At 42.9% G+C, this 23,150-nt stretch overlaps 1 protein-coding gene across 4 annotated transcripts in view; it reads left to right on the top strand.

Annotated features, from left to right (window-relative positions):
• The window catches only part of FMN1 (formin 1), a 386,235-nt gene that overhangs the window by 86,765 nt on the left and 276,320 nt on the right, over positions 1–23,150 (top strand). For 3 of the 4 annotated variants that reach the window (XM_073012011.1, XM_038009790.2, XM_073012012.1), the window contains exon 3: positions 4,583–4,700. In XM_073012011.1, coding sequence (XP_072868112.1) covers positions 4,583–4,700 — 118 coding nt within the window. Of the gene's footprint in view, positions 1–1,098; positions 3,161–4,582; positions 4,701–23,150 lie in introns of those variants that run through there. The other variant, XM_038009795.2, reaches the window with a different exon arrangement.

Below are 23,150 nucleotides of genomic sequence, written 5' to 3'. Positions count from 1 at the left end.
ATTGCTAGAAATGTATTTTTGAATCCGAATTTCTCAGTATTAATACTTAGATTGTTTTTAGTACTGAAGAGCATAGCTCAAGTTATCGATATGTGACATGTAGCCACCCCTTCTTGCAGATAAAGCCAGACTGTCATTTTCCTTACGGCTACCATTTCCATTTTGCAGAAGGAATTACTGTTTGTGTTTAACACTTGACCGCAGTCGTCTTGGACCTTTGCTCAAAGAGAGATGGCAATTACTGTTAAGCCAGTTTGATTTGCCTCTCCATCCAGAACAGTGTCCTGTCCATCCCAGGCACTGATTGTATGCCTGCTGAGTGGGACTGGATTTGAAAAACGCTGAGCCCTTCAGGTAGACAGGCAGCTGTCCCAAGAGGCAGCTATGCAGCTAGGAAACAGGGCTGCAGTTTTTACCCCCATTCTTTGGTGCCAGCTTCCCAGCATATGAATAGCGTGGTAGAAACTACCCTGGGCTGATGTTTGGAGGTTGTTTTGTCTGTCCTGTTTTTGTTCGGGCAAATTGGGTCTGTGATAGAGATCTGACTGATAGAGACTTTTCACATGTTTTGCCCTTTAGCGGGATACGGATCCTTGGGGATCTTTGCATTGTTTTGTCTAATAGGGTAGGTTGTGTGTTACACTGTGTCATGCCGGGTTTCATTTAGTTGGCTGGGACACCAAAGGGGAAAGGGGTGTCCTGCTGCTGCCCGGGTTTCTAAGGAAGCCGGGAAGTCACAGCTGCTGAGCAGAAAGAAGCCTGCGGTTGACACAGGGAGTGTAGAGGGTAATCATTCCTGCCGAGCCGGGGCTGTTTACTCTGCCACCGTGTTGCTGGTGGACGCTGGGTGTGGTGGGCGTGCTTGCCTAGTACCTGTTTGTAGAGCACTGAGACAGCCAGGGCAGAGCTAAAACAGCAGTCATCTGAAACCAGTCGTGTGGGTTTTCCCTCACAGGCTTTAGCAGCTAAAATCTGCATTCCAGATGAAACCTGCAGGGAAGCGGAAGAAAGCACTTAAAAAAAAAAAAAAAAAAAAAAAGCTTAAAGGGCAGTAAATTAACTGCTTTGAGAGTTCTAGGCACTTTTGAGATGATCTATTGCTTTCTTTAATTCGTTTCCTTGATTGCTGCATTGTAAGTGGCTGCTGATCTGGGTGTATGCTAGTTTTTTGGCCTGGATGCCCCAGGCCTCTCTGATCATAATCCAGATGAAAAAGAAGGCCTGTGTCAGAAGTATTTCAGTCATTTTCTGCTGATTCACTTCTGATTCCCTTAGGCTTCTCCGGGCAGTGGCTTAAGTTCCTTCAGAATCAGCCTGCCGGCTCAGCACTTTCAGAAGCCTTCACTTGCTCACCAATGAGGAAGTTGAATGCCACCAGGAGAACTGCCGGCCTGGGGCGGAGCTCCTCGTGAAGTCCTGGGCTGGGATTACAGGGCAGGCTGACTTTCCCTATGACAAAAAGGCTTTTGTCCCCGGGAATAAATACGGAAGTTTCAGAAGAGCAGCGTCCCGGGTCCGTGTGTAGTAAGGTGCGCGGTCTCGGCTGCTTCTGGGCTTAGACTCCACGGGCTTTTCCCAGTTGCCCTGGCGTACCATCATCGCACAAACCGGAAGGAGGGCGCAGTGACTTGAAAGAGACCAAGTGTGTTAGCTGTGCGGCTGACAGCCTAACTCCCGGTTCCCATTGCTGTCTGTCCTGTGAATTAAGAGCAGATGGAGTGGATAAACTGAGAGAGCGGGAGAAGGTAACACAAGTCAGAACTTCCACCAAGGGCATTACTGAGACATGGAGAACGTTGATAATTCCCTGGATGGCAGTGATGTCTCAGAACCCGCAAAACCTGAAGCTGGACTTGAAGTGGCTCAGTCGATCCTGAGTAAGTTCTCTATGAAATCCCTGTTTGGGTTTACGAGTAAGCTGGAATCTGTGAATCCAGAAGAGGAAGATGCTGTGCTGAAAGCATTCCACAGTTTAGACGTGGATCCCACATCTCAGCAGGATGATCCCAGCAATGGCTTGGATCCACGGGAAGCAGAGTCTCAGGTTTCACCTGACCTCGGAAATGATGAGAAAACTGCAAGGGTGGAGACAGAATCAGAGGGAAGTCAGAGAAAAGAAGCAGGGACATCTCTCCTTGCTCAAGAGCTGCTTCCCCTCTCTACTTGGAAAGGGACAAAGGACGATGTCCTTTGTGTTCGTGGGACCCTCGTGCACACCACCAGTGATTCCGACTCCGATGATGGTGGCCAGGAGCCAGAGGAGGGAAGCAGCACCCATGGCCCAAAGTCCCCTGGTGTTGTTTTATCTGAGCCATCTCAGGAGTCCCAGGAAAACCCAGGAGGTTTCAGGGAAGATACTATCACTGGGGGGATGAATGGTGCAGAGCTCTGTGCAGAAGAGCCTCAGAGGATTCCACCTGAGATAAGCAGCAGACTGGAAGCTGGCAATGGTGGTCTTCAGACAGAGTATCGCCCCAGCCAGGGCCAGGTGGGAGAAGAAGGGTCCCGAGTCCTACCTGCAGTAACAAGCCAGAATTCGAGTGTTGGTGTCACTGAGAGTGCCTCTTCTAAAAAAGAAACCTCTGGAGAGAAGTCATTCCAACTTCCAGCTTTTTTCAGCGGGCTTCGTGTGCTGAAGAAGGGGGCTACTGCTGAGGGGGGAGAGACCATCACTGAAATTAAACCGAAGGATGGGGACTTAGCTTTGCTCAAATTGACCCAGCCTGTGCAGAAGTCCTTAGTGCAGGCAGAGCCACAGACAGTGAAGAGTGAGGAGAAAGCAGCTGAGCCGAAGGCCACTCCCACTCTCCTAGAGCAGCTCTCTCTGCTGCTCAACATTGACATACCCAAAACTGAACCGAAGGGAGCAGACCCTGAGTCGCCCAGGAGAGAAGAGATGGGCTGCAACGCGGATCAAGAGAGCCAGAGCAGCCCTGGAGTAGCCCCAACCCAGGGTGGTGAGATCAAGCCAAAGCCACCAGAGACGGCCCTGGAGGCTTTTAAAGCCTTATTCATCCGGCCCCCCAGAAAGGGGACCACAGCCGACACCTCTGAGCTGGAAGCGCTCAAGCGCAAGATGAGACATGAGAAGGAGTCGCTAAGAGCTGTGTTTGAACGTTCCAAGTCAAAGCCAGCGGATGGCCCTTCTGATTCCAAAAGTGTATGTAGAATTGGGTTTTGCATTTTAATACAAAATATGGTGCAGCTGTATTTCTTTCCAGGTTTCCTCCCAAAGTGAATCCTAGTTGCCTGTTAGTGATTCTTTTAGGTGGAAAAGGATTATAGCCAAATTATGTTGTCCCGTAAGGAGTACGGACTTAGCCGGAAGTGCTTTTCATGCTTCCTGATTTTTATCTGTAATATTACAAGAGGGATATACATAAAGATGTGCAGGTAGGAAAAGGGTAACTGTCACCGTGAGTTTAAATGTTGATGGTAAATGCACTGATAAAACTAAGTAGCATGAGGAAGTGATGCAAGATGGAAGTATAGCCCAAGTTTACAGGGTTTCCTCACTACTTAATTATACCTCCGCAGAAACTGTATCATTCCTTTGAAAGTCTGCCATTTGGCAGAATAGGTGTTCGTGGTGTGATTAGAGTGTTTCACATCGAATGGAAGGCTTCCAGATTGAGCACTGGATTTAGAATGAGACCTGGGTTTTTATTCTACTTCTGCCATTTACTGACTGGGTAACCTTAATAATCTCCAAGCCTCAATCTCCTCATGTGCAAAATGAGGAAAATAAAATGGGTATATGGTTGTTACGAGAATTAAACAAAGGCAGTGCATGAGAAGCATCTAATTAATGGAAGCTGTTATTACTCAAAGAAAACTAACTCAGGTAATTTCTAAAGATGAGCGAGTACCTGTCCAGTAGATCTTAAACGATCATAAGAACAATAAATAGAATTTCTTGCTTAATATCAGTTCAGTGTATGATTATCATTCCTCTTATATATTTAAAATATTCAGTTAGAATGTTAAAAATGAAAGTCTGTGGCAAAATGTCTCAGATTGCAGTTAAAAAACCGAGCACAATGTAACATTCTCCTAGTTGTAAAAATCAAGCCATATAAAAATGACTGGAATATGAAGGTAATCTCATTCATTCGTTTATAGCAATAAAAGGAAATTTAGCAGTGTGGAATGTTTGAAAAAGTGTGTCTTGGTCTACCACTGATGTTCATGAAGTTACTCTTTATGTTAAATAATCCTGGAGTCTGGGATACATTTGTAAACATTCCTATAAATGTACTTCAGTGTAGTACATTTATGTCTGTATCTTCAGGTCAAAGTATATTTGTGCTTTTTGAAATTAATAAAAATCATCTTTTAAGGGTTGTGTGATACATCCTTAGCCTCGAGGTTTTTTTCGTCGTTTTAAATTTTCACCTCAACTGATCATGTTATACTTCTGGAAAAGGGTCACACTATGGAAAGATATCTCAGTTACAGTGAATGAGAGCAATGTGCAACTGGCCATTCAAATTAACTTCAGAATTAGGGTTAGCATGTCATTTTTCAGGAATTAATTGGCTCTGACTACATTTCACTTCTTATTTGCCTGCTCTTTCCACAGCCTGACCACAGCCCGACTGAGCAGGATGACAGGACTCCTGGCAGACTTCAAGCTGTCTGGCCACCCCCAAAGACAAAAGACACAGAAGAAAAAGTGGGACTGAAGTACACTGAAGCAGGTAATGTGAAAAGAAGCTAGGGACCCAGGAATGAATCTCTTCCTGCAATGGCTTTTAGTTCTAGCTTAGTTGACTCTCAGAATCTGGGGTTTTGTTTCATTATAAAATGTAATGCTGAAGGCTCTCTTTTTGGTTTTGCTGTTAAAGTGAACCTTTGCACGCTTATTGTTAACGAGCCTCTGAAAGCTGAAAGATGAATGCAGTGGAATGAATGAAAGGGGGCATGTGTGTGAAGCAGGAGAACCTTGGGGGACCTGATGGAGAAGGCAGATTGCAAATCCCTCAGGAAGCCGGTAGTTGGTCCTCATACGATTTTGTGAGCTGGCAGTGTTGCTAGAAGAGGCAGAGTATGGTTCTCTAGAGCTGTAATCTGATTTGTTGTTTGTCTTTGAGTAATGCTTTGGAGATAAAGGAACCTTGTGCAGAGTGAATGTACAGATACCATATCAGTTACTCGTTCACTTTTGTGAGACAAAGCTTTATTTAATGCATGGCCAACTTTAAAGCAACCTAACTCTCTGGAAACCTGCCAAGGAACTTTACTTGAATTTATTTAAATGAAATGGGAATCTAGATATGGTTACTATTTAAGTGAAAGTTTCACATGCACTGTAAAATGACACCAAAGCATTAGAGGATGGGTATATAAGATATTAAGAATTGCATGTGTGTGTATATATCCCTGAAACCTCTTTGCCTTCTTCCTGATATTTAGAGATTACCTATACATGGCTTATAGTTGTTGTTTTTATTAGGGGTGTGTGTGTGTATTAAGGTCTATCTATCTATCCGGTTATAGAAAAACGCTTTTTTCCGTTCCTGTTCATTGATAGATATGAACAGATCAAAGTTGGGTGGTTCGGTAGGTTTTTCTATAATATCAGATTACTCCAGTGATTGAGAACACACTGGCAGTGGAATCTTGAGATCATTTCTAGCTTTCATTTACACAGTTGCTGCTTATGACTCTGCAGGGCATTGGCTACTTCACAGCATTTTCTTTCTGTGGTGTTTGACTTCCAGGATGAAAACTCATATCCTTGATGAAAATACGGATAGTGATTTAAGTCGTCTTGCCCACTTTTGATTCTCCAAAAATCAGAATTGTATAAAAGTGAATAGCACAAGGGTGGAAAATGATTGTTTCCTCTAAGCAGAGCAATTCAGACACAGCAGTAAAGAAAGCATAAGGATGTTCTAGGTAATTGAAGCACAGAAGTAGCATAGGGCTGAACTTCTGTTTAACCCAAACTTGAATGGAAAATTTCCTAAACAACGTTAGGTCACTTTTTTCCTTTTGCTTTGTTTAGTCCAAATGCACTTAACTTTGTTTTCTCTAGCGTAATTACGTATATGACTGTATGAATGAGGGTCCTACGATCAGGAATCAGCTGGCACTCAAATGGAGTGATTTGAGGAGAGTTTATTAGAGACCTGTCACAAAGGTACACACGGGGTTTAGGAAAAGCAGTAAGAGAGCGCTACTCTGGGGCTAGTACCAAGAACAAGCTTTTACCACACCCAGGCCTGAAGGGGCAAGAGTAGGAGTGGCTATCGGAAGCTAGAACTTAAGAGGGAGGCTGAGGGGTGTGGAGACAACTGCTGGGCAGGACCTGCAGCCCTCAGCCGGGAGGTGCCGCCGGTCCGTAGTGACATGCGAGGCTGGATGCTGAGGGCAGACAGCCTGATCTCTTCTCATCCCACTCTCTGGTCCCCCACCGTCATTCCCATTGGCCAAACCCAGAGAGAAGTCAGCAGACCGGTAGCACTTGAGCCTATCATTTCAGGCCTGTCAGTGGGGCCCAGAAAGGGCGCAGACCTGGAGAGGTACACAGGAGATCTCCTGCACAGTTACACTGCCACCGTGAGTGCCCGGCGGCCTTGGGCGCACGCAGGAGATCTCCTGCACAGTTACACTGCCACCGTGAGTGCCCGCCGGCCCTGGTCGCACGCAGGAGATCTCCTGCACAGTTACACTGCCACCGTGAGTGCCCGGCGGCCCTGGGCGCACGCAGGAGATCTCCTGCACAGTTACACTGCCACCGTGAGTGCCCGCCGGCCCTGGTCGCACGCAGGAGATCTCCTGCACAGTTACACTGCCACCGTGAGTGCCCGGCGGCCCTGGGCGCACGCAGGAGATCTCCTGCACAGTTACACTGCCACCGTGAGTGCCCGGCAGCCCCTGGGCAGACGCAGGAGATCTCCTGCACAGTTACACTGCCACCGTGAGTGCCCGGCAGCCCTGGGCGGACAGGCTTCTCAAGCCCTCCTGGAGAAGAATCTGCAAACACGTGCTGGTGTTGTCATACCGCACGACACGGGATTTCAGTACAAGGGCACAAAGACGAACTTCCGTTTTTATCATCCTGTGGGAGGGTTATATTTTCTCGTATAATCAGTTCATAGAAAATATGACGGCTATTATTCAGAGGCTTGCTCTGTAGATTCCTGCTTCATCTTAATATGAAGGGTTTGTTTACTGATCTCAGAAAATCTCTCATAGGGTTTTAAATGTTCCCCTACATTACAAGATAAAATAAAACTTGAAGATACACAGAAAAGTCGTGAAGCAAAAGAAACTTTCTATGATTCTGTTTCAGAGAAACTTGTCAATATTTTGAAACATGATAGGCCTATGTGAATTTAATACTGAAAAATAAAAATTTGAATCATTATAGACTACTTTTTAATTTAAACTCTTCAAATGATTTTTACTAATTATAAAAATTTCAGTTATACATGATGTGTTATAAATAACAGTACTGTAAGTCTTTGTGTAGAAGTATTTTATCTTAGGATAAATACTGACAGGTAGAATTGCTGTACATAAGAGTATACGCCTTTCTAAGGTTTCTGATGTATATTACCGTGTTGCCATAGTTGCTTTTTCTTACTAAATATCTATCCCTAAGAATTACCATTTTGAAACTGTTATTTTACTTTTTATCACTTGTTTTTAATTTTACTGTATTTTTTGATGTGTGGAAGTTTTAAATATTTACATAATCAAATCTATCCTTTCATTATATAATTTCTGATTCTTCTTTTAGCTTAAAAGACTTTCTAATCTAAGTTTACCAATGTTTTCATATTTCTTGAAAGATTTCCTTCTTCTTTTTTTCTCTCCTTCCATCACTCCATTTCATATGAAAAATTTAATTTGGTATACAGTCTGAGCTAGAGATCGAAGACAACTTTTTTTCTAAATTGCTAATTAATTCTATAACAGACTTTTATTTCCTCCAAATTTGTTGAGGACTGTTGGGGGCTTTCTGTTGTCTTTGATATGTTTGTGTATTATGCCCTATCTTATTGTAGCATTACAATACATCTCAGAATCTGACGGTTCCATTTCTTTTGCATACTTTAAAAAAATGTTTTTGGGTTTCCTCATATGTTCATTCTTCTAGAAAAACAAAATTTTTATTCGAATTGTATTTATAAATCAGTGTGAGGTAGGAATGAGAATTCTTAGTATCTTCACCAAGAGCGTGTCTTATAAAACTACTCAAAGTTTCTTGACATTCAGTAAATTAAATATATAGTATCTATTTACATGTAAATATATATTTATGTATACGTATATATCTTGTATTTTTTTCTAAATATCTTCCCTGGCATATTTTTTCAAAGACAAATACATGGTATGGATTTGCTTCTTGTGATTTGTTTTCTTTAGAAGTCTAATGTGCTCATAAGCCTCTAGTGACTCGAGCATGCTAGCTTTATTGCAGGTGATTTTCTCCCCAGGGCCAGGGCTTGACTGGGTGAAGGACACATTTGGACTGACCTGTGGTACTTGCCCTCAGTTTTACCGGGGTTAGTTCTTCTTCATATTTTTAGACTGCTTTAAAATCTAGCAGTGATAGAAAGCCACAGAAGAAAACATGACACCGAATTTAGCATATATTTTAGACCCTCCACCCCACCCCACAGCTATCTGTGGACAGCTCGAGGTTCAGAGGAAGAACCTGTTCCAAACACTCAACCCAAAGCTGGGCTTCTTTTCGCCTCCATCTCCTATTTTGTATTATGAAGGACTGCCTGAAGTTTCTCACTATTAAGAAATTTAAAAAATACATTGTCATGATGTACATCTCAAAATCCTCAGGGGAAGTGAGGTTAATGCTTTTGGAATTAAAATGATACCATTTAGGGAACTGTCAGTGACTGAATTGCTCACAGAATGAGAAAGAAACAAGTTTGAAGAAAAACACTCATGCTTTCTGAATTGAATTGTGCATATGTGGTTTCTCTGTCAGTGTGCATCTGGAAAAGCTTTTCTCTCTACCTGCAACATCTCAGAGCTGGCCGGGGGCTGGGGAATGGCAGATGTACTGCCCTGCTGAGTGTGAGGACCATAGCTTTTGTAGAGAAGAGAATTTAGCACAATACATTGTAGTTATTGAAAGTAAGCTAATTGTCCAGACATGTGGTATCTCCAGGAGATACATCTTTCCTCAGAACCTAGGAGCAATTCAAAAACATCCCTATTTAGAGTATTTTAGATTAAATAGAGAAATAACCCATCCCTCAATTTAATAAAGAGCCACCTGTTTTCTGGTTTGTTTCTCGTTTGAATTTCCTTCATTATAAAATGAGAGCTGCTTGCCACCCTTCCCGGTAAGTCAGATATCCTTGCTTTACCAGTCAAAGAGAGCTGTAAATACCTCATACTACTTTATTGGCCTACTATAATTTGCGTTTTAATTTCTGCATTCATAGCTAGCGGGCTGCATTAGTCGGCAGTGGATTTTCCTTTAAAGTTATGTGTCCAGACAAATTATCCTGACTTTCTCTTTTAACGTCTAGGGAATGGGTTTGTTCCTTGTACTATCTTTCATAGACCCCTGTAGCATGCTATCATCACTTACATGGAGTGATTGGATTATGATAGCCTAGAAGTTGGAAGCTGTACAGACTAAAGACCAGAAATGTCTTGCAGTTTTGGGTTGCAGAAAAAGGTTCACTGGGAAACTAGAGGTGAAGTATATTGTGCTAAGCTTCCTCTTAGTATACGTACATAGCTGGGAGCTGTAGAGAGGAGACTGACTCTCCCAACATAAATAGGAACTAAAGCTTGACTTTTAGGAGAGGAATGGAAAGTGGGGACTGGAGACTCAAGAATCACATATTGTGTTCAAGGAAATATTAGTAAAGATCTTTGGCTCAGGAGAGTGGAAGCAAGAGATTAAAATACAGAGTCTCAGTTTTTAGAATATAAAAAATTGAGAGCTGCAAACAACTTAGGTCATTTAGTTCAACTCATTCATTTTACAGATGACAGTAGTGAGATTACGAATTGCTGAAAGATACACATAACTTATTAATACTCTGTATTGATAAATTATATGTAATAATTATGAGTTGGAATTATAATTTGAAGATAAAGATAGTCTCAAATTGAAGAGTGATGGATTAAACTTTTTTAAAAATCTTTTTGCCAGTATACCAGTATCTAAAGATCCAACAAGGAAATTAGATGGAATCAGAAGCATTTTTTGTGGGAACATAAATTAGTATGGCCATTATGGAAAATGGTATGGAAGTTCCTGGAAAAACTAAAAATAGAACTACTAAATTACCCAGTAATCACACTTCTGGGCATATATCCAAAGGAACTGAAACCAATATGTAAAAGGGATAACTACACTCCCATGTTCATTGCAGAACTATTCATAATAGCCAAGACATTAAATCAGTGTAAGTATTCATCAATGGGTAAATGGATAAACTATGATATATATACACAATAGAATACCAATCAGCCTTAGAAGGCCGGGGGAAAATTGTCGTTGTGCCAATGTGGATATGCCAGGAGGACCTTATGCTATGTGAAATAAGCCAGGCACAAGAAAGACAAATGTTGCATGATCTCACTTATATGTGGACTCTAATAAAGTTGAACTCATAGAAGTAGAGAATAAAATGATGGTTATCAGAGGCTGGGGATGTGGGACGGAGGGAATGGAGAGTCTTTGATCAAAGGACACAACATTTTAGATAAACAGGAGAAACAGATTTTGTGATCTTTTGAGCACCAGTGTGATTATAGTACAAAATAATGTATTCTATATTTCAAAATAACTAAGAATAAATTTCAAATGTCTCACCATAACAAACTAGAGGCAAAAAAGGTGATACATATGTTAATTAGCTTAATTTAATCATACCACATTGTGTGCCTGTATCGAAACACCACATCATATACCCCGTAAAGGTATACAACTATGATTTGTCAATAAAAAGTTATGCAGGTTATTACAAATTATGGGATCTGAAGTGAGTGGACCTGAACAGTAACGTAGAGCATATGAGGCTGTCCTGGCTCACTGGAGTCATCTGCAAAAACTCACTTGGTTGTTTCATGCTGTTCTTTTGATTCCTCAAATAGGAATCAAAGAAGGGAGTGATTGGTGTTTTTTATGCTATGAGACATAAGCAATTTCAAGCAAATAAAAATGCTTCTAGTCCGTGGATTCTTGGAAAGTTCAGGTGAGGTTTCTTCAGCTACCATTCATTGAGCCACAGTTTGTGTGGTAAAGTGCATGGTGTATATGTAAATGGTTTTGGGAGGTACATGAACAAACTTTTTCATTTTAAGAGTTGTTATTTCAGTGGTTTGACTGGGTTTTAGAGAAAATAAAACCAGGGCATTCAGTCTACTTTGAGGCCTCTTTTAGGAAGATTAGAATGAGGTTGATATGCCATATTCTATACCACAATTTTACACACATCTTTCAGTAGTCATTGTCTTTCTCATCATTTCCCTCCAGGTGGCCTCGTTTTTCTTCTCTTCTGCAAATCTCTGTCTATTGTCAGCCACCAAGTGTTCTTTCTCTGGATCATCCACCAAGCGGCCTCTCCACCATCTTGGCTACAGCCTCCTCCACCACCAGCCCCACCGCACCTTCCCCCCACCAGCCCCGCCGCGCCTTCCCCGAACCAGCAGCTCCATCATACCTTTTCACTTGCAGTTTAGTTCCTTCCGCTCAGTCCACTTTTCGTGTGCTTATAGCCATCAACTAGCTCAGCAAGTAGAACACCCTCTCCATAGAAACCAGATGGGAAATTGTAAATAACATTTTTTTCTTCTTCTGTAGAAAGAACAGCTTATTTCTGAGAAATAACTAAACCCAAAGTTGCAATAGGTAAACTCTGAAGCACTTTTCCCCCCAAGATAAAGGGAAGCACTTGATGGGGGGGTGAGAACGTGAGATGAGAATGTAGAAAACGATTTCAGAGGGAAGGGAGAGTAGGACCGGGGAAGTCCTGAAGACAAAAGTTTGGCGTTGCTTTTACTGCAGGGTTCATGGGTTTGAGCATCAACTCAACTTGAGTTTGAAGCTTTGGCTCTGTCATGTGCCAGCTGTGACATGGGCAGGATAATTTACTTCTTTGGATTTTCATCCTTGTCTCTACAAATGAGGGTAATGATAGTTTTAAACCATTATTGTAAAGATAAGACAATATCTATGAAGTCCAACTGCAGCACTACTTTTTTTTAAACCAGTTTTTATAGAAAAATAACAAAAATAGAGAAAATTACACAAGAGTGTATAGCTCTGAGTTATAGCAAAGTGAACACTCCGAGGTAACCACGATGTAGATCAATAAATAGTACATCTTTAGCACAACAGAAGATTCCTTCTTGCCCCCTTCCAATCGCTACAGTTTCCCTTTCCCTCAAAGAAAACCACTATCCTAACTTCTAACACTATAGGTTAGTTTTATCTGCTTTTCTTAAGATGGAGTCTTGCTCTGTTGTCCAGGCTGGAGTACAGTGGTGCCAACTCAGCTCACTGCAACCTCTGCCTCTGGGTTCAAGCAATTCTTCTGCCTCAGCCTCCCGAGTAGCTGAGATTACAGGTGTGCACCACCATGTCTGGCTAATTTATTTGTATTTCTATTAGAGATGGGGTTTCGCCATGTTGGCCAGGCTGGTCTTGAATTCCTGACCTCCAGTGATCCGCCTGCCTCAACCTCCCAAAGTGCTGGGATTACAGGTGTGAGCCACTGTGCCTGGCCTACTTTCATCTGCTTTTGAACTTAATATAAATGGACTCATTTTGTGTCTGACTTCTTTCTGTTAACATTATGCTTGTGAGAATCATATATGTTGCTGCATGTACCTATAGTTCATTTATTTTCATTCCCCTATAGTATTCCATTGTATGAATGTATCACAGTGTATTTATCCAATTCTAATGCTGGTGGACACTGATGTTGTTCAAAGTTTGTGGCTGTTATAATGCTAAATCAAGTTAAGCCTAAAGCTGCCTCCTTATGTATTTTAAGTTCAACCTAAAGGCTTCTATGTACGTAGTGAACTATAAACCAAATGGAGGTGTAGAAAACGGTGCCTATTCTTGTGGCAATCACTGAGTTTTGGCTTGCAATCAAAGGGGGCCAGCTGTTCAAACTGTGTTAAAATAAGGTAAGCGCTGAGCTGTAACCAATCTGGCTGTTTCTGTACCTCACTTTGGTTTTCTGTATGTCACTTTCCTTTTTCTGACTATAAATCTTCTTCTGCCACATGGCTGCCCTGGGGTCTCTCAGCCTGCTCTGGTCCAGGAGGCTGCACTGGGGTCTCTCAGCCTGCTCTGGTCCAGGAGGCTGCACTGGGGTCTCTCAGCCTGCTCTGGTCCAGGAGGCTGCACTGGGGTCTCTCAGCCTGCTCTGGTCCAGGAGGCTGCACTGGGGTCTCTCAGCCTGCTCTGGTCCAGGAGGCTGCACTGGGGTCTCTCAGCCTGCTCTGGTCCAGGCTGCCCTGGGGTCTCTCAGCCTGCTCTGGTCCAGGCTGCCCTGGGGTCTCTCAGCCTGCTCTGGTCCAGGAGGCTGCACTGGGGTCTCTCAGCCTGCTCTGGTCCAGGCTGCACTGGGGTCTCTCAGCCTGCTCTGGTCCAGGCTGCCCTGGGGTCTCTCAGCCTGCTCTGGTCCAGGAGGCTGCCCTGGGGTCTCTCAGCCTGCTCTGGTCCAGGAGGCTGCACTGGGGTCTCTCAGCCTGCTCTGGTCCAGGCTGCCCTGGGGTCTCTCAGCCTGCTCTGGTCCAGGCTGCACTGGGGTCTCTCAGCCTGCTCTGGTCCAGGCTGCACTGGGGTCTCTCAGCCTGCTCTGGTCCAGGCTGCCCTGGGGTCTCTCAGCCTGCTCTGGTCCAGGCTGCACTGGGGTCTCTCAGCCTGCTCTGGTCCAGGCTGCACTGGGGTCTCTCAGCCTGCTCTGGCCCAGGAGGCTGCACTGGGGTCTCTCAGCCTGCTCTGGCCCAGGAGGCTGCACTGGGGTCTCTCAGCCTGCTCTGGCCCAGGAGGCTGCACTGGGGTCTCTCAGCCTGCTCTGGCCCAGGAGGCTGCACTGGGGTCTCTCAGCCTGCTCTGGCCCAGGAGGCTGCACTGGGGTCTCTCAGCCTGCTCTGGCCCAGGAGGCTGCACTGGGGTCTCTCAGCCTGCTCTGGTCCAGGCTGCACTGGGGTCTCTCAGCCTGCTCTGGTCCAGGCTGCCCTGGGGTCTCTCAGCCTGCTCTGGTCCAGGCTGCACTGGGGTCTCTCAGCCTGCTCTGGTCCAGGCTGCACTGGGGTCTCTCAGCCTGCTCTGGTCCAGGCTGCCCTGGGGTCTCTCAGCCTGCTCTGGTCCAGGCTGCCCTGGGGTCTCTCAGCCTGCTCTGGTCCAGGCTGCCCTGGGGTCTCTCAGCCTGCTCTGGTCCAGGCTGCCCTGGGGTCTCTCAGCCTGCTCTGGTCCAGGCTGCCCTGGGGTCTCTCAGCCTGCTCTGGTCCAGGCTGCACTGGGGTCTCTCAGCCTGCTCTGGTCCAGGCTGCACTGGGGTCTCTCAGCCTGCTCTGGCCCAGGAGGCTGCACTGGGGTCTCTCAGCCTGCTCTGGCCCAGGAGGCTGCACTGGGGTCTCTCAGCCTGCTCTGGCCCAGGAGGCTGCACTAGGGTCTCTCAGCCTGCTCTGGCCCAGGAGGCTGCACTGGGGTCTCTCAGCCTGCTCTGGCCCAGGAGGCTGCACTGGGGTCTCTCAGCCTGCTCTGGCCCAGGAGGCTGCACTGGGGTCTCTCAGCCTGCTCTGGCCCAGGAGGCTGCACTGGGGTCTCTCAGCCTGCTCTGGCCCGGGCTGCACTGGGGTCTCTCAGCCTGCTCTGGCCCAGGAGGCTCCCTGATTCTCCCATTCTCCTTTGCTCAGTTAAACTCTGTTAAATTGAATTTCCCTAAGATTTTTCTTTTAATGACAAACATTGCTCTGAACATCCTTGGACATGCCTTTTGGTAAATGCAGGAAGACATTTCTTCTGAGTGTATACCTGGAAATAGAATTGCTGGTAATAGGGCATATCTGGAGTCTGTGTCAGCAGATGATGCAAAACACTTTTTCAAAGGGATTTTCATCCGTTTATACATCCACCAGCAGCATAGGATGGTGCTGGTTGCTTCACATTCTTATCATTTGGTATGTTTGGTTTTTCTTATTTGAGCTCATTCTGGTTTTAATTGATATTTCGTTGATCACCAGCCAGGCCGAGCACTTTTTCATGGCCATTGCATATCCTCTTGTGGGGTTCCTGTCTGAGTCACTTGTTCAATTTTAATGAATTTTTCATTTTCTTCTCTCTTTCTCGTATTGATTTGTAGAGAAGTTATTTTTATATGCTGAATTTGAACCCTTTGCTTAAGTGTGTTGCAAGTATTTTTTCTCTCTCTCAATAGTGGTTTTTGATTAGTGTAAATTCTCAGTTTTACTCTAATGAATCTGGTTTTATTGGTTAGGGCATTTTAAGCCTTCTTAAAGTTATTTTTCTAACCCAATCATGAAAATATATATATTTTAATTATCTTTAAAAATTATTAGTGTTCTTCCTTTGTCATTTTAGAGCTACAATATACTGGGTATTGATTTTTTGTTTTTTTGTCTGTGAGTTGAAGTACAGTCAAATTTGTTTTTAGATCAAAATTACCCAGAATTGTTTATTGAAAAGCCTACCTTCACCTTCTGGGCTGTATTCTGTTCCACTGTTCTGTAGCTTTGTCTAGTCTTGTACCAGTTTCACGCTATCTTAATGACTGTGTGAACACAGAACCTGACAGCATGTACCCAAGGTGATCAGAATACAGCTTGCTTTTATACATTTGAGGGAGACATAATACATTAATCAACAGATGTGAGGTTTTCACTGGTTCAATCTAGAAGGGTTGGACAACTCGAAGGGGTGAGGGGACTTCCAGGTCATAGGTAGATTCAAACATATTTTGATTGGCAATTGGTTGAAAGAGTTATCATGAGAGAGAGGAGTGTCTGGATTAAGATAAGGGATTGTGGAGACCAAGGTTTTATCATGCAGTTGAAGCCTCCAGATAGCAGGCTTCAGAGAGAATAGATTATAGATGTTTATCAGACTTAAGGTCTGTGTTGACATTAATGCTGCAGGGGAATAATGAGACATGTGCAATCCCCACTTCCTGTCATGGTCTGAACCAGTTATTCAGGTTAAATTTTTTGAATGCCGTGGCTGAGGAGAGAGTCCATTCAGATAGTTGCAGGGGATGGAGGGCTTCAAATTTTATTTCTGGTTTACAACTATAGCTCTGTAATCAGTTATGATACCCTGCTAGAGTGTGTCCTTGTTGCTTGGTTACTCTCAGCTCTTTGTATTTCCATATAAGATACAAGTAGCTAGAACCGTTCTATGAATAATCAAGCAATATAGAGTTTTAAATAAGGGAGACATAAAAGCTTTCACCAAAAACTATTGGAAGGAATTTCAGCCTACATTTTCTGGAAGCTGCGATTGGCTTTATGTCTGCCTCATGGCAGAATCCCTCATTTCTTCAACTCCCTTTTGATGTTTGTAAAGTGTTTAGTTTTCTTTCTCTCTGTCTACTGTGACCTTTTCATGTAGAAGAGGAGGGAAAGGGTAATTGGGTTTGAGAAATAGATTGCTCTTGCTTCTCAGTATGAAATAGTATGTGTCAGGCCTCTGAGCCCAAGCTAAGCCATCATATCCCCAGTGACCCGCACGTATACATCCAGATGGCCTGAAGCAACTGAAGATCCACAGAAAATAGCCTTAACTGATGACATTCCACCACTGTGATTTGTTTCTGCCCCACCCTAACTGATCAATGTACTTTGTAATCTCCCCCACCCTTAAGAAGGTTCTTTATAATTCTCCCCACCCTTCAGAATCTACTTTGTGAGATCCACCCCCTGCCCCCAGAACATTGCTCCTAACTCCACCACCTATCCCAAAACCTATAAGAACTAATGATAATCCCACCATCCTTTGCTGACTCCTTTTTCAGACTCAGTCCACCTGCACACAGTTGACATAAACAGCCTTGTTGCTCACTTGGCCTGCTGCACTCAGCCCCTTGTTTGAGTGAGCACATGAGTGAGCGAGTACGGTGTTTGACTAGCAGCCCCAAGCGCCAACATAGGAGCAACTTCCGTGCAGGGTCTGTTGCCAGACCAGGCATGTTACCTCAAGGTAGGAGTGCCTGTGACCCCGAAGCCCCAGAGGGAATGTTAGTGTGCTAATTAGCTTTTTGAGTTCTGCTGTCTGCAGCCCAATGGATGGTGGTACATTAGCAGCCCAGTCAGCAGTGTGGCTGCTCTCCACCAGTGAGGGCAAAGGCTTTCAGAGTACCCACGCTCAGTGGGTCCCAAGCTCTTGTCCGGTGCCCAAGAAGAATGAGGTCACACTGATGATTGAAGGGTGATGAGAGCGGAGGATTTTATTGATCAATGGAACAGCTTTCAGCAGAGAAGGGACTATGGGGAGTGGGGGTGATCCCACACTCCCACAGTCAGGTGGTTTCTCTCCCTGTGGTTGGGTCTGGGGCATTTTATGGACTCAGAGTGGGTAGTGCATGCTGATTGATTGGTTTGTGAGTATGCAAAAAAGTTTACAGTGAAGACGCCCCTCAAAGGTGGGCATGACATTGCAGAAAACCAATTAGAAAAGGGTAGGTATATATAAAATGAGTGAAGAGTAGGGATCAATCAGAGGAAAGCGCACCAAATGGGAAGATAAGTTCTCAGTCTGGTCCAAGTATTTAACTTATAGCTTGGCTTTCAGGCTTTAAACTGTGTTTAGCTTGGAGGTGCAGTTTCACCAGGGACCTGCCCCTATCTGCCTTGGCATTTGGCTGCCTCCTGAGCCTGTAAACCTGTGGAGTCTGATGCTAACTGTAGTGTCAGAATTGAATTGAATTGTAGGACACCCAGTTGACATCACAGAGTTGGTGTTGATACTGGAGAACTGGTTGGTATCAGAAAAACACATCAGACAGGTGAAATAATTATTTTCCTTTTTGTGTGTTTAAGTCTTCGATTCTATGCATGTGTATTTGCATGGTTGTATCCATGTTGAGCCCAGCATTTTTATCAAGTACGTTTTTATCCTATGAATGTTTTCTGTGTTTTTTTCCCATAGTCTTCATAGTAACCATTTTTAGTGGCTACATGCTGACGATAATTTTAATAAAATACTTTAAATCAAGTATTTTCAGACATTGCAGTTGGGAAAGTAGAATCTCAAGGCAAGCCACCAGCCTAGTTATATATAGTGTTCATGTATTCTTTGAACTGGAAGGAACCTTGAAGAACATGACATTTAGCTCTCTCCTTATTGAAGAGAAATGGATGTCCAGAAAGGTTATCACACTTGCTAATTAGTGATAGTGTTAGCAGCAGCCTCAGTTCTTTCCTCCTCAGAAGAAAGAATTTGACCAAGGGACATAAGGCAGAGTGAGAACCAAGGCAAGTTTTAGAGTGAACATCTATTAAAAAAACTTTAGATCAGGAACCAAAGGAAGTAAAGTACACTTAGAACAAGGCCAAGTGCAGTGTTTGATCAAGTGCAGTGTTTGACCTTTGACTTGGGGTTTTATACGTTGGCATGCTTCCAGGGCCTGCGTCCTTCTCCCCGGATTCCTCCCTTGGAGTGGGCTGTCAGCATGTGCAGTGGCCTGCCAGCACTCGGCAGGGGCTGCATGTACAGTGTGTTTACTGGAGTTGTACACGTGCTCACTTGAGGCATTTTTCCTTTACCAGTCAAGTGTTTCTAGAGGACGGTCATAAACCAGTGAAACTCTGCCATTTTGCCTCTTCATGCCCATGCTTGAGCCCACTCACCCAACTCCTGAGATCTTATCAGGAAGCTGCTGATCACCAGTTGCAGGTGTTTAATATATCTATTGGGAGACTGCCATTCTCTAGCACCAGCTGTGACCAGTAATTATTCGAGAGGCACTGTCGCAACCATCTGACTATCACCTGATGGTTGCCTGGCATCCTGGTGGTGGGAGGGGACCCTCTCCTGCCCTGCTCATGTCTGACTACCTACCTACTGTAACAATGGAACCAGGACTGGTCTTCTGGCTTCCAGTTTAGTGTTTATTTTTTCTTTCCATTTTTAATGTGGCCCCCATTTCTTTCAGCCCAGCCCTAATTCACCTCAGCCTTTCCTGGATTGTTTTATTCAATTCTGATTAAAGAGGACACATCTGATTCTCAGGAAGGGTAGAAGGATAGAAGGAAGCAGTCTAAAAAATCCAAAGAAACATGCCCTGGAATTATCATACCTAATTCAAAGAATGGAAATACATAGGCAAAAGCAAAAATCATCCTTCATTCTGCGTCCCCTGTTCCCTCTGCCTTCTTAAAGGGGGGTCTTGTGAACAGTTACTTATATCGGTTCTCACACACTTCTATATGCACTCATGCATACATGTACACTGAGTGACACATCACACAAACTATTTCCACACAAATGGGGTTATACTATAAAATAAGTTCTAAGATGAGCTGCTTTTTACCATATACTGAAACCTTTCCAGGTCAGTATGTACAGAGCACTCTCCTTCTTCCTCATTATTTTAATGGCCTCATAGTATTCCATACAGTAGTAATTTATAGACCTATGCCTGTATTAATGAACCTTTTAATTGCTTAGAATCTTTCACTGCAAATAATGCTGTCATTAAATTCTTGTATATTCATTTTTATGCATACCTGTGAGTACCTTGATAGGATTGAAGTGGAATTGTTGTATCCTGGCCCACTACTTGGTAGATACTACAGTTGGCCTCTCAGAATATTAAACCAAAGAAACAATGCCCATTACTGATACTTCACCAGCGTTTATTTAATTTATGCCTATGTAATGGGTTAAAAATCACACTGTTTTTTAAATTTGTGTTTTTCTGATATAAGTGGTGTTGGACATGTTTTCATTTCTTATGAGCTTGCTGGTGTTTTTGGCCCTTTTGAAAATGAGGTTCTTAGTCATTTTTCTTACTGATTTGAAGAAGCTTTCTATGTATTAAATAAAATCCTTTTATCATTGTACATATTGGTATCTTAGGCTCTAACTTGCCATGACTTTTTTTTCATGGTGTCTTTTATTATACAGAAGCCTTATGTAGTGAAATCTGGTCTTAAGGAAGCATTTTCCAACTTAAAGTTTAACAATATGTATACAAATGCTCCTTGACTTACAATAGGGTTATGTCCTGATAAACATATCATAAGTTGAGAATATTGTCAGTCAAAATACATGTTATATGCCTAACCTACCGAACATCACCTTAGCCAAGCCTACCTTAAATTTGCTCAGAACACACTTTAGCCAACAGTTGGGCAGAATCATTGAACACAAAGCCTATTTTGTAATAAAGTGTTGAATACCTAATATAATTTATTGAATACTGTACCAAAAGTGAAAAATAAAATGGTTGTATTGGTTGTGTTAAAAGAAAAACTTCAGCTGAATTAAATTTAAAGGAGTTTAATGAACAGTAAACAATTTGTGAATTGAGCAGCTCCTAGAATCACAGCAGAATCAGGGAGACTCCAGTGCAGCCATGTGGTGGAACAAGAATTACAGACAGCAAAAGGAAAATGACGTACAGAAAACATAAGTGAAGTACAGAAACAATGGGATTGATTATAGCTTAGTGTTTGCCTTATTTGGACAGTTGGCTACATTTTATTGGCCAAAACTCAGTAATTGGCACAGGTGTTGGCTAAGGTCAGTTTACCCCTCCACTTGTTGTAGTTCACAATGTATAGAAAAATCTTGAGGCTGAACTTAACCTAAATATGTAGGGAGGCAACTGTAGACTAAACTTGATTTAGCAATTCGCCTCTTTTGGTCATTTTCTCAATTTTGAGAGATTGACCAAAACTTCAGTCATTGCTGTCACTGTCACCATTGAAAATGTAGTAATTTGGTCTTGAAAACCACTGGAAACAGAACTGTGAGTTTTGCAAAGGTAGGAACAAGGACTTGAGTAGAGGGTATCCCCTTATGTTGGAACATCTTGTTTTTAGGAGAAAAACAAAACCTGGTCTGTTCTGGCCTAGGATCTATATGTTTCCTTAAAGTCTCAGTTTGATAATGTCACATTTACCACAAGCAACTTCATTTTTGTTTGGTTTTGTCTGTTGGGGCCTAATGCATGAGCTCAGTCCAAAGATTCTTAGGTAAGATTCTTAGGTAGAATCTTACGTTCCAGAGTAGGTTAACTGAACAATTTTCAGAAGCTAAACAAACAGTTTATGTCCTTAAAGCATTCAACAAACCTAATGTCTGACCTGCATAATTTAAACCACATGTTTACATTTTGAAGATGTTTTTATTTTACCCATAATCTTTAAAAATGTTTATTTCCCAAAGATTACCAAAGTTACAGGAACTAAAAGGCCTTACAGTTTTTAATTTTTTCAAAATATTTGATTTAAGCACTTATTTTTCTTTAAGCCAATTAGAGCTCTTTTATGTAAATATTGCACACACACACACACACACACACACATATATATAACTAGACAGAAGAAGATCCAATAGTTGTAAGATTTTTCATTTACTAATTTCTAAGTTTTTTTTTAAATTGGATTACTTGCTTCAGGGTGGAGTCCTTGGAGAAATAGGACCAGGAAAGTATGCAGTTTCTACAGTCTAATATAATAAGCAGGCACAACTGGAAGGCAGAACAGATCTCCAGAAATTAAGGGTCCCATCTTTATACCAGATCCTGGATTTCAAAAAGAGGGAGTCAGCCCATCTCCCATGGTAGTCTTCGAAGTCATTTCCTGACACCCCTGATAACTCAAAATTTTATCAGCTAACACCATGCAAAACTGAACAAAACCTTAGATTTTGAGAGGGATCTATCTGCTTTTAATTCCTGAGGCTTCATTAGGAAAACAGAGGATTTTCCCAAAACAGGGTCTGTGGTGTTTCCTCTGCTTTTCCCAGGGTGTCCCAGGCTGTTAGAACTTGAGTATTTGCTTTTAATTAAGCTGACTTTTAAATATAGCACTCTTTATAAAAGTTTTTTAAAATCTCTTATTACTCGACTTTAGCCACACCAAGTGGCCAATATTTCTCACTTTTAAACTTTACCAGAGGTAACCTCACAGGTGAAAACAAGAAGCCTCAACTAAGTTTATGACTTAACCACAAGTCTATAAGGTACTTTCAAAGAGCTGACAAACAGTTTTCATAAAATCTAGAATCTTCAAAGGTAACTAAGAGAAAGGCAGATATAAGAAGGGAAGCTAGAAGTTGTTCGTGGTGGGGGAAAGAGAATCAACAAATGGTAAAGGCCACGCAGATATTAACCAGAAAGTACACATTTCCTAAGCCAGGCCACCATTGTAAAATGTCAGAGACCAAAAGAAAGTACCGCCATGTGGTTACAAGGTCAAGCTCCCAAGGACATAGAACAAAATGGAAATCTCATCCAGGTGTTTGCTTGTTTCAGGGAACTGCAGCAAAGTCTGTTACTGACCAGTTTGGCAGACTGGCTTGAACAGCAGATTTATGAGCTTCTAAGCCCATGTATTATCCTAAGGTGTTCTTCCTTATGATAGAACCATACAGAAAGACACACAAACCACACTAGATTGGCTACAGCTTAAGATTAACCTCAGAAATCATTTTTTTCCATTAATCAAACTTTATAGGAGATAAACAGTGATTTTTACCATTCATTCAACCAGTTTGCACAGAGAGAGAGAGACCAGAAGTCTGACTCGTAAGAAATTTTTACCTTTTTGCCAGTATGTCAGATTTCTGGGTTCTCTTTCCCTAGGAGACCCTAGCGACCCTGTTTGCCACACCGTAGCTCCGAGCTCCATCCTGCATCACAAAGAAAAATCATGAAACTACAGGCAAAATCCTCAGATTTGCAAGTTGCTGACCAAGGAGTTGCATGGAGTAACCAAATTAGCATTTTTTATTCTGGCCAGAGCAAAATACTTGTGACAAAACATAGACATTAGCCACTCTGCTTAGCACCCAGTATCAAACTGGCAAGTGTCAAACTTGTTCCCAGATGGGTCCTTTCATTTCTAAATCTTTTTAGAAGCTTCTGCATATTAATAGGCATCCCTAGATGAGACTAATTTGGGAACTCTCATTTTCACATGCACTTCAGTACATTGTTCATTCA

This window comes from Chlorocebus sabaeus, chromosome 26 (assembly GCF_047675955.1).
Source record: "Chlorocebus sabaeus isolate Y175 chromosome 26, mChlSab1.0.hap1, whole genome shotgun sequence".
In the NCBI taxonomy this organism is placed as follows: domain Eukaryota; kingdom Metazoa; phylum Chordata; class Mammalia; order Primates; family Cercopithecidae; genus Chlorocebus; species Chlorocebus sabaeus.
Note: the sequence above shows the minus strand (reverse complement) of the source record. Positions and strands in the feature narration are given on the sequence as shown.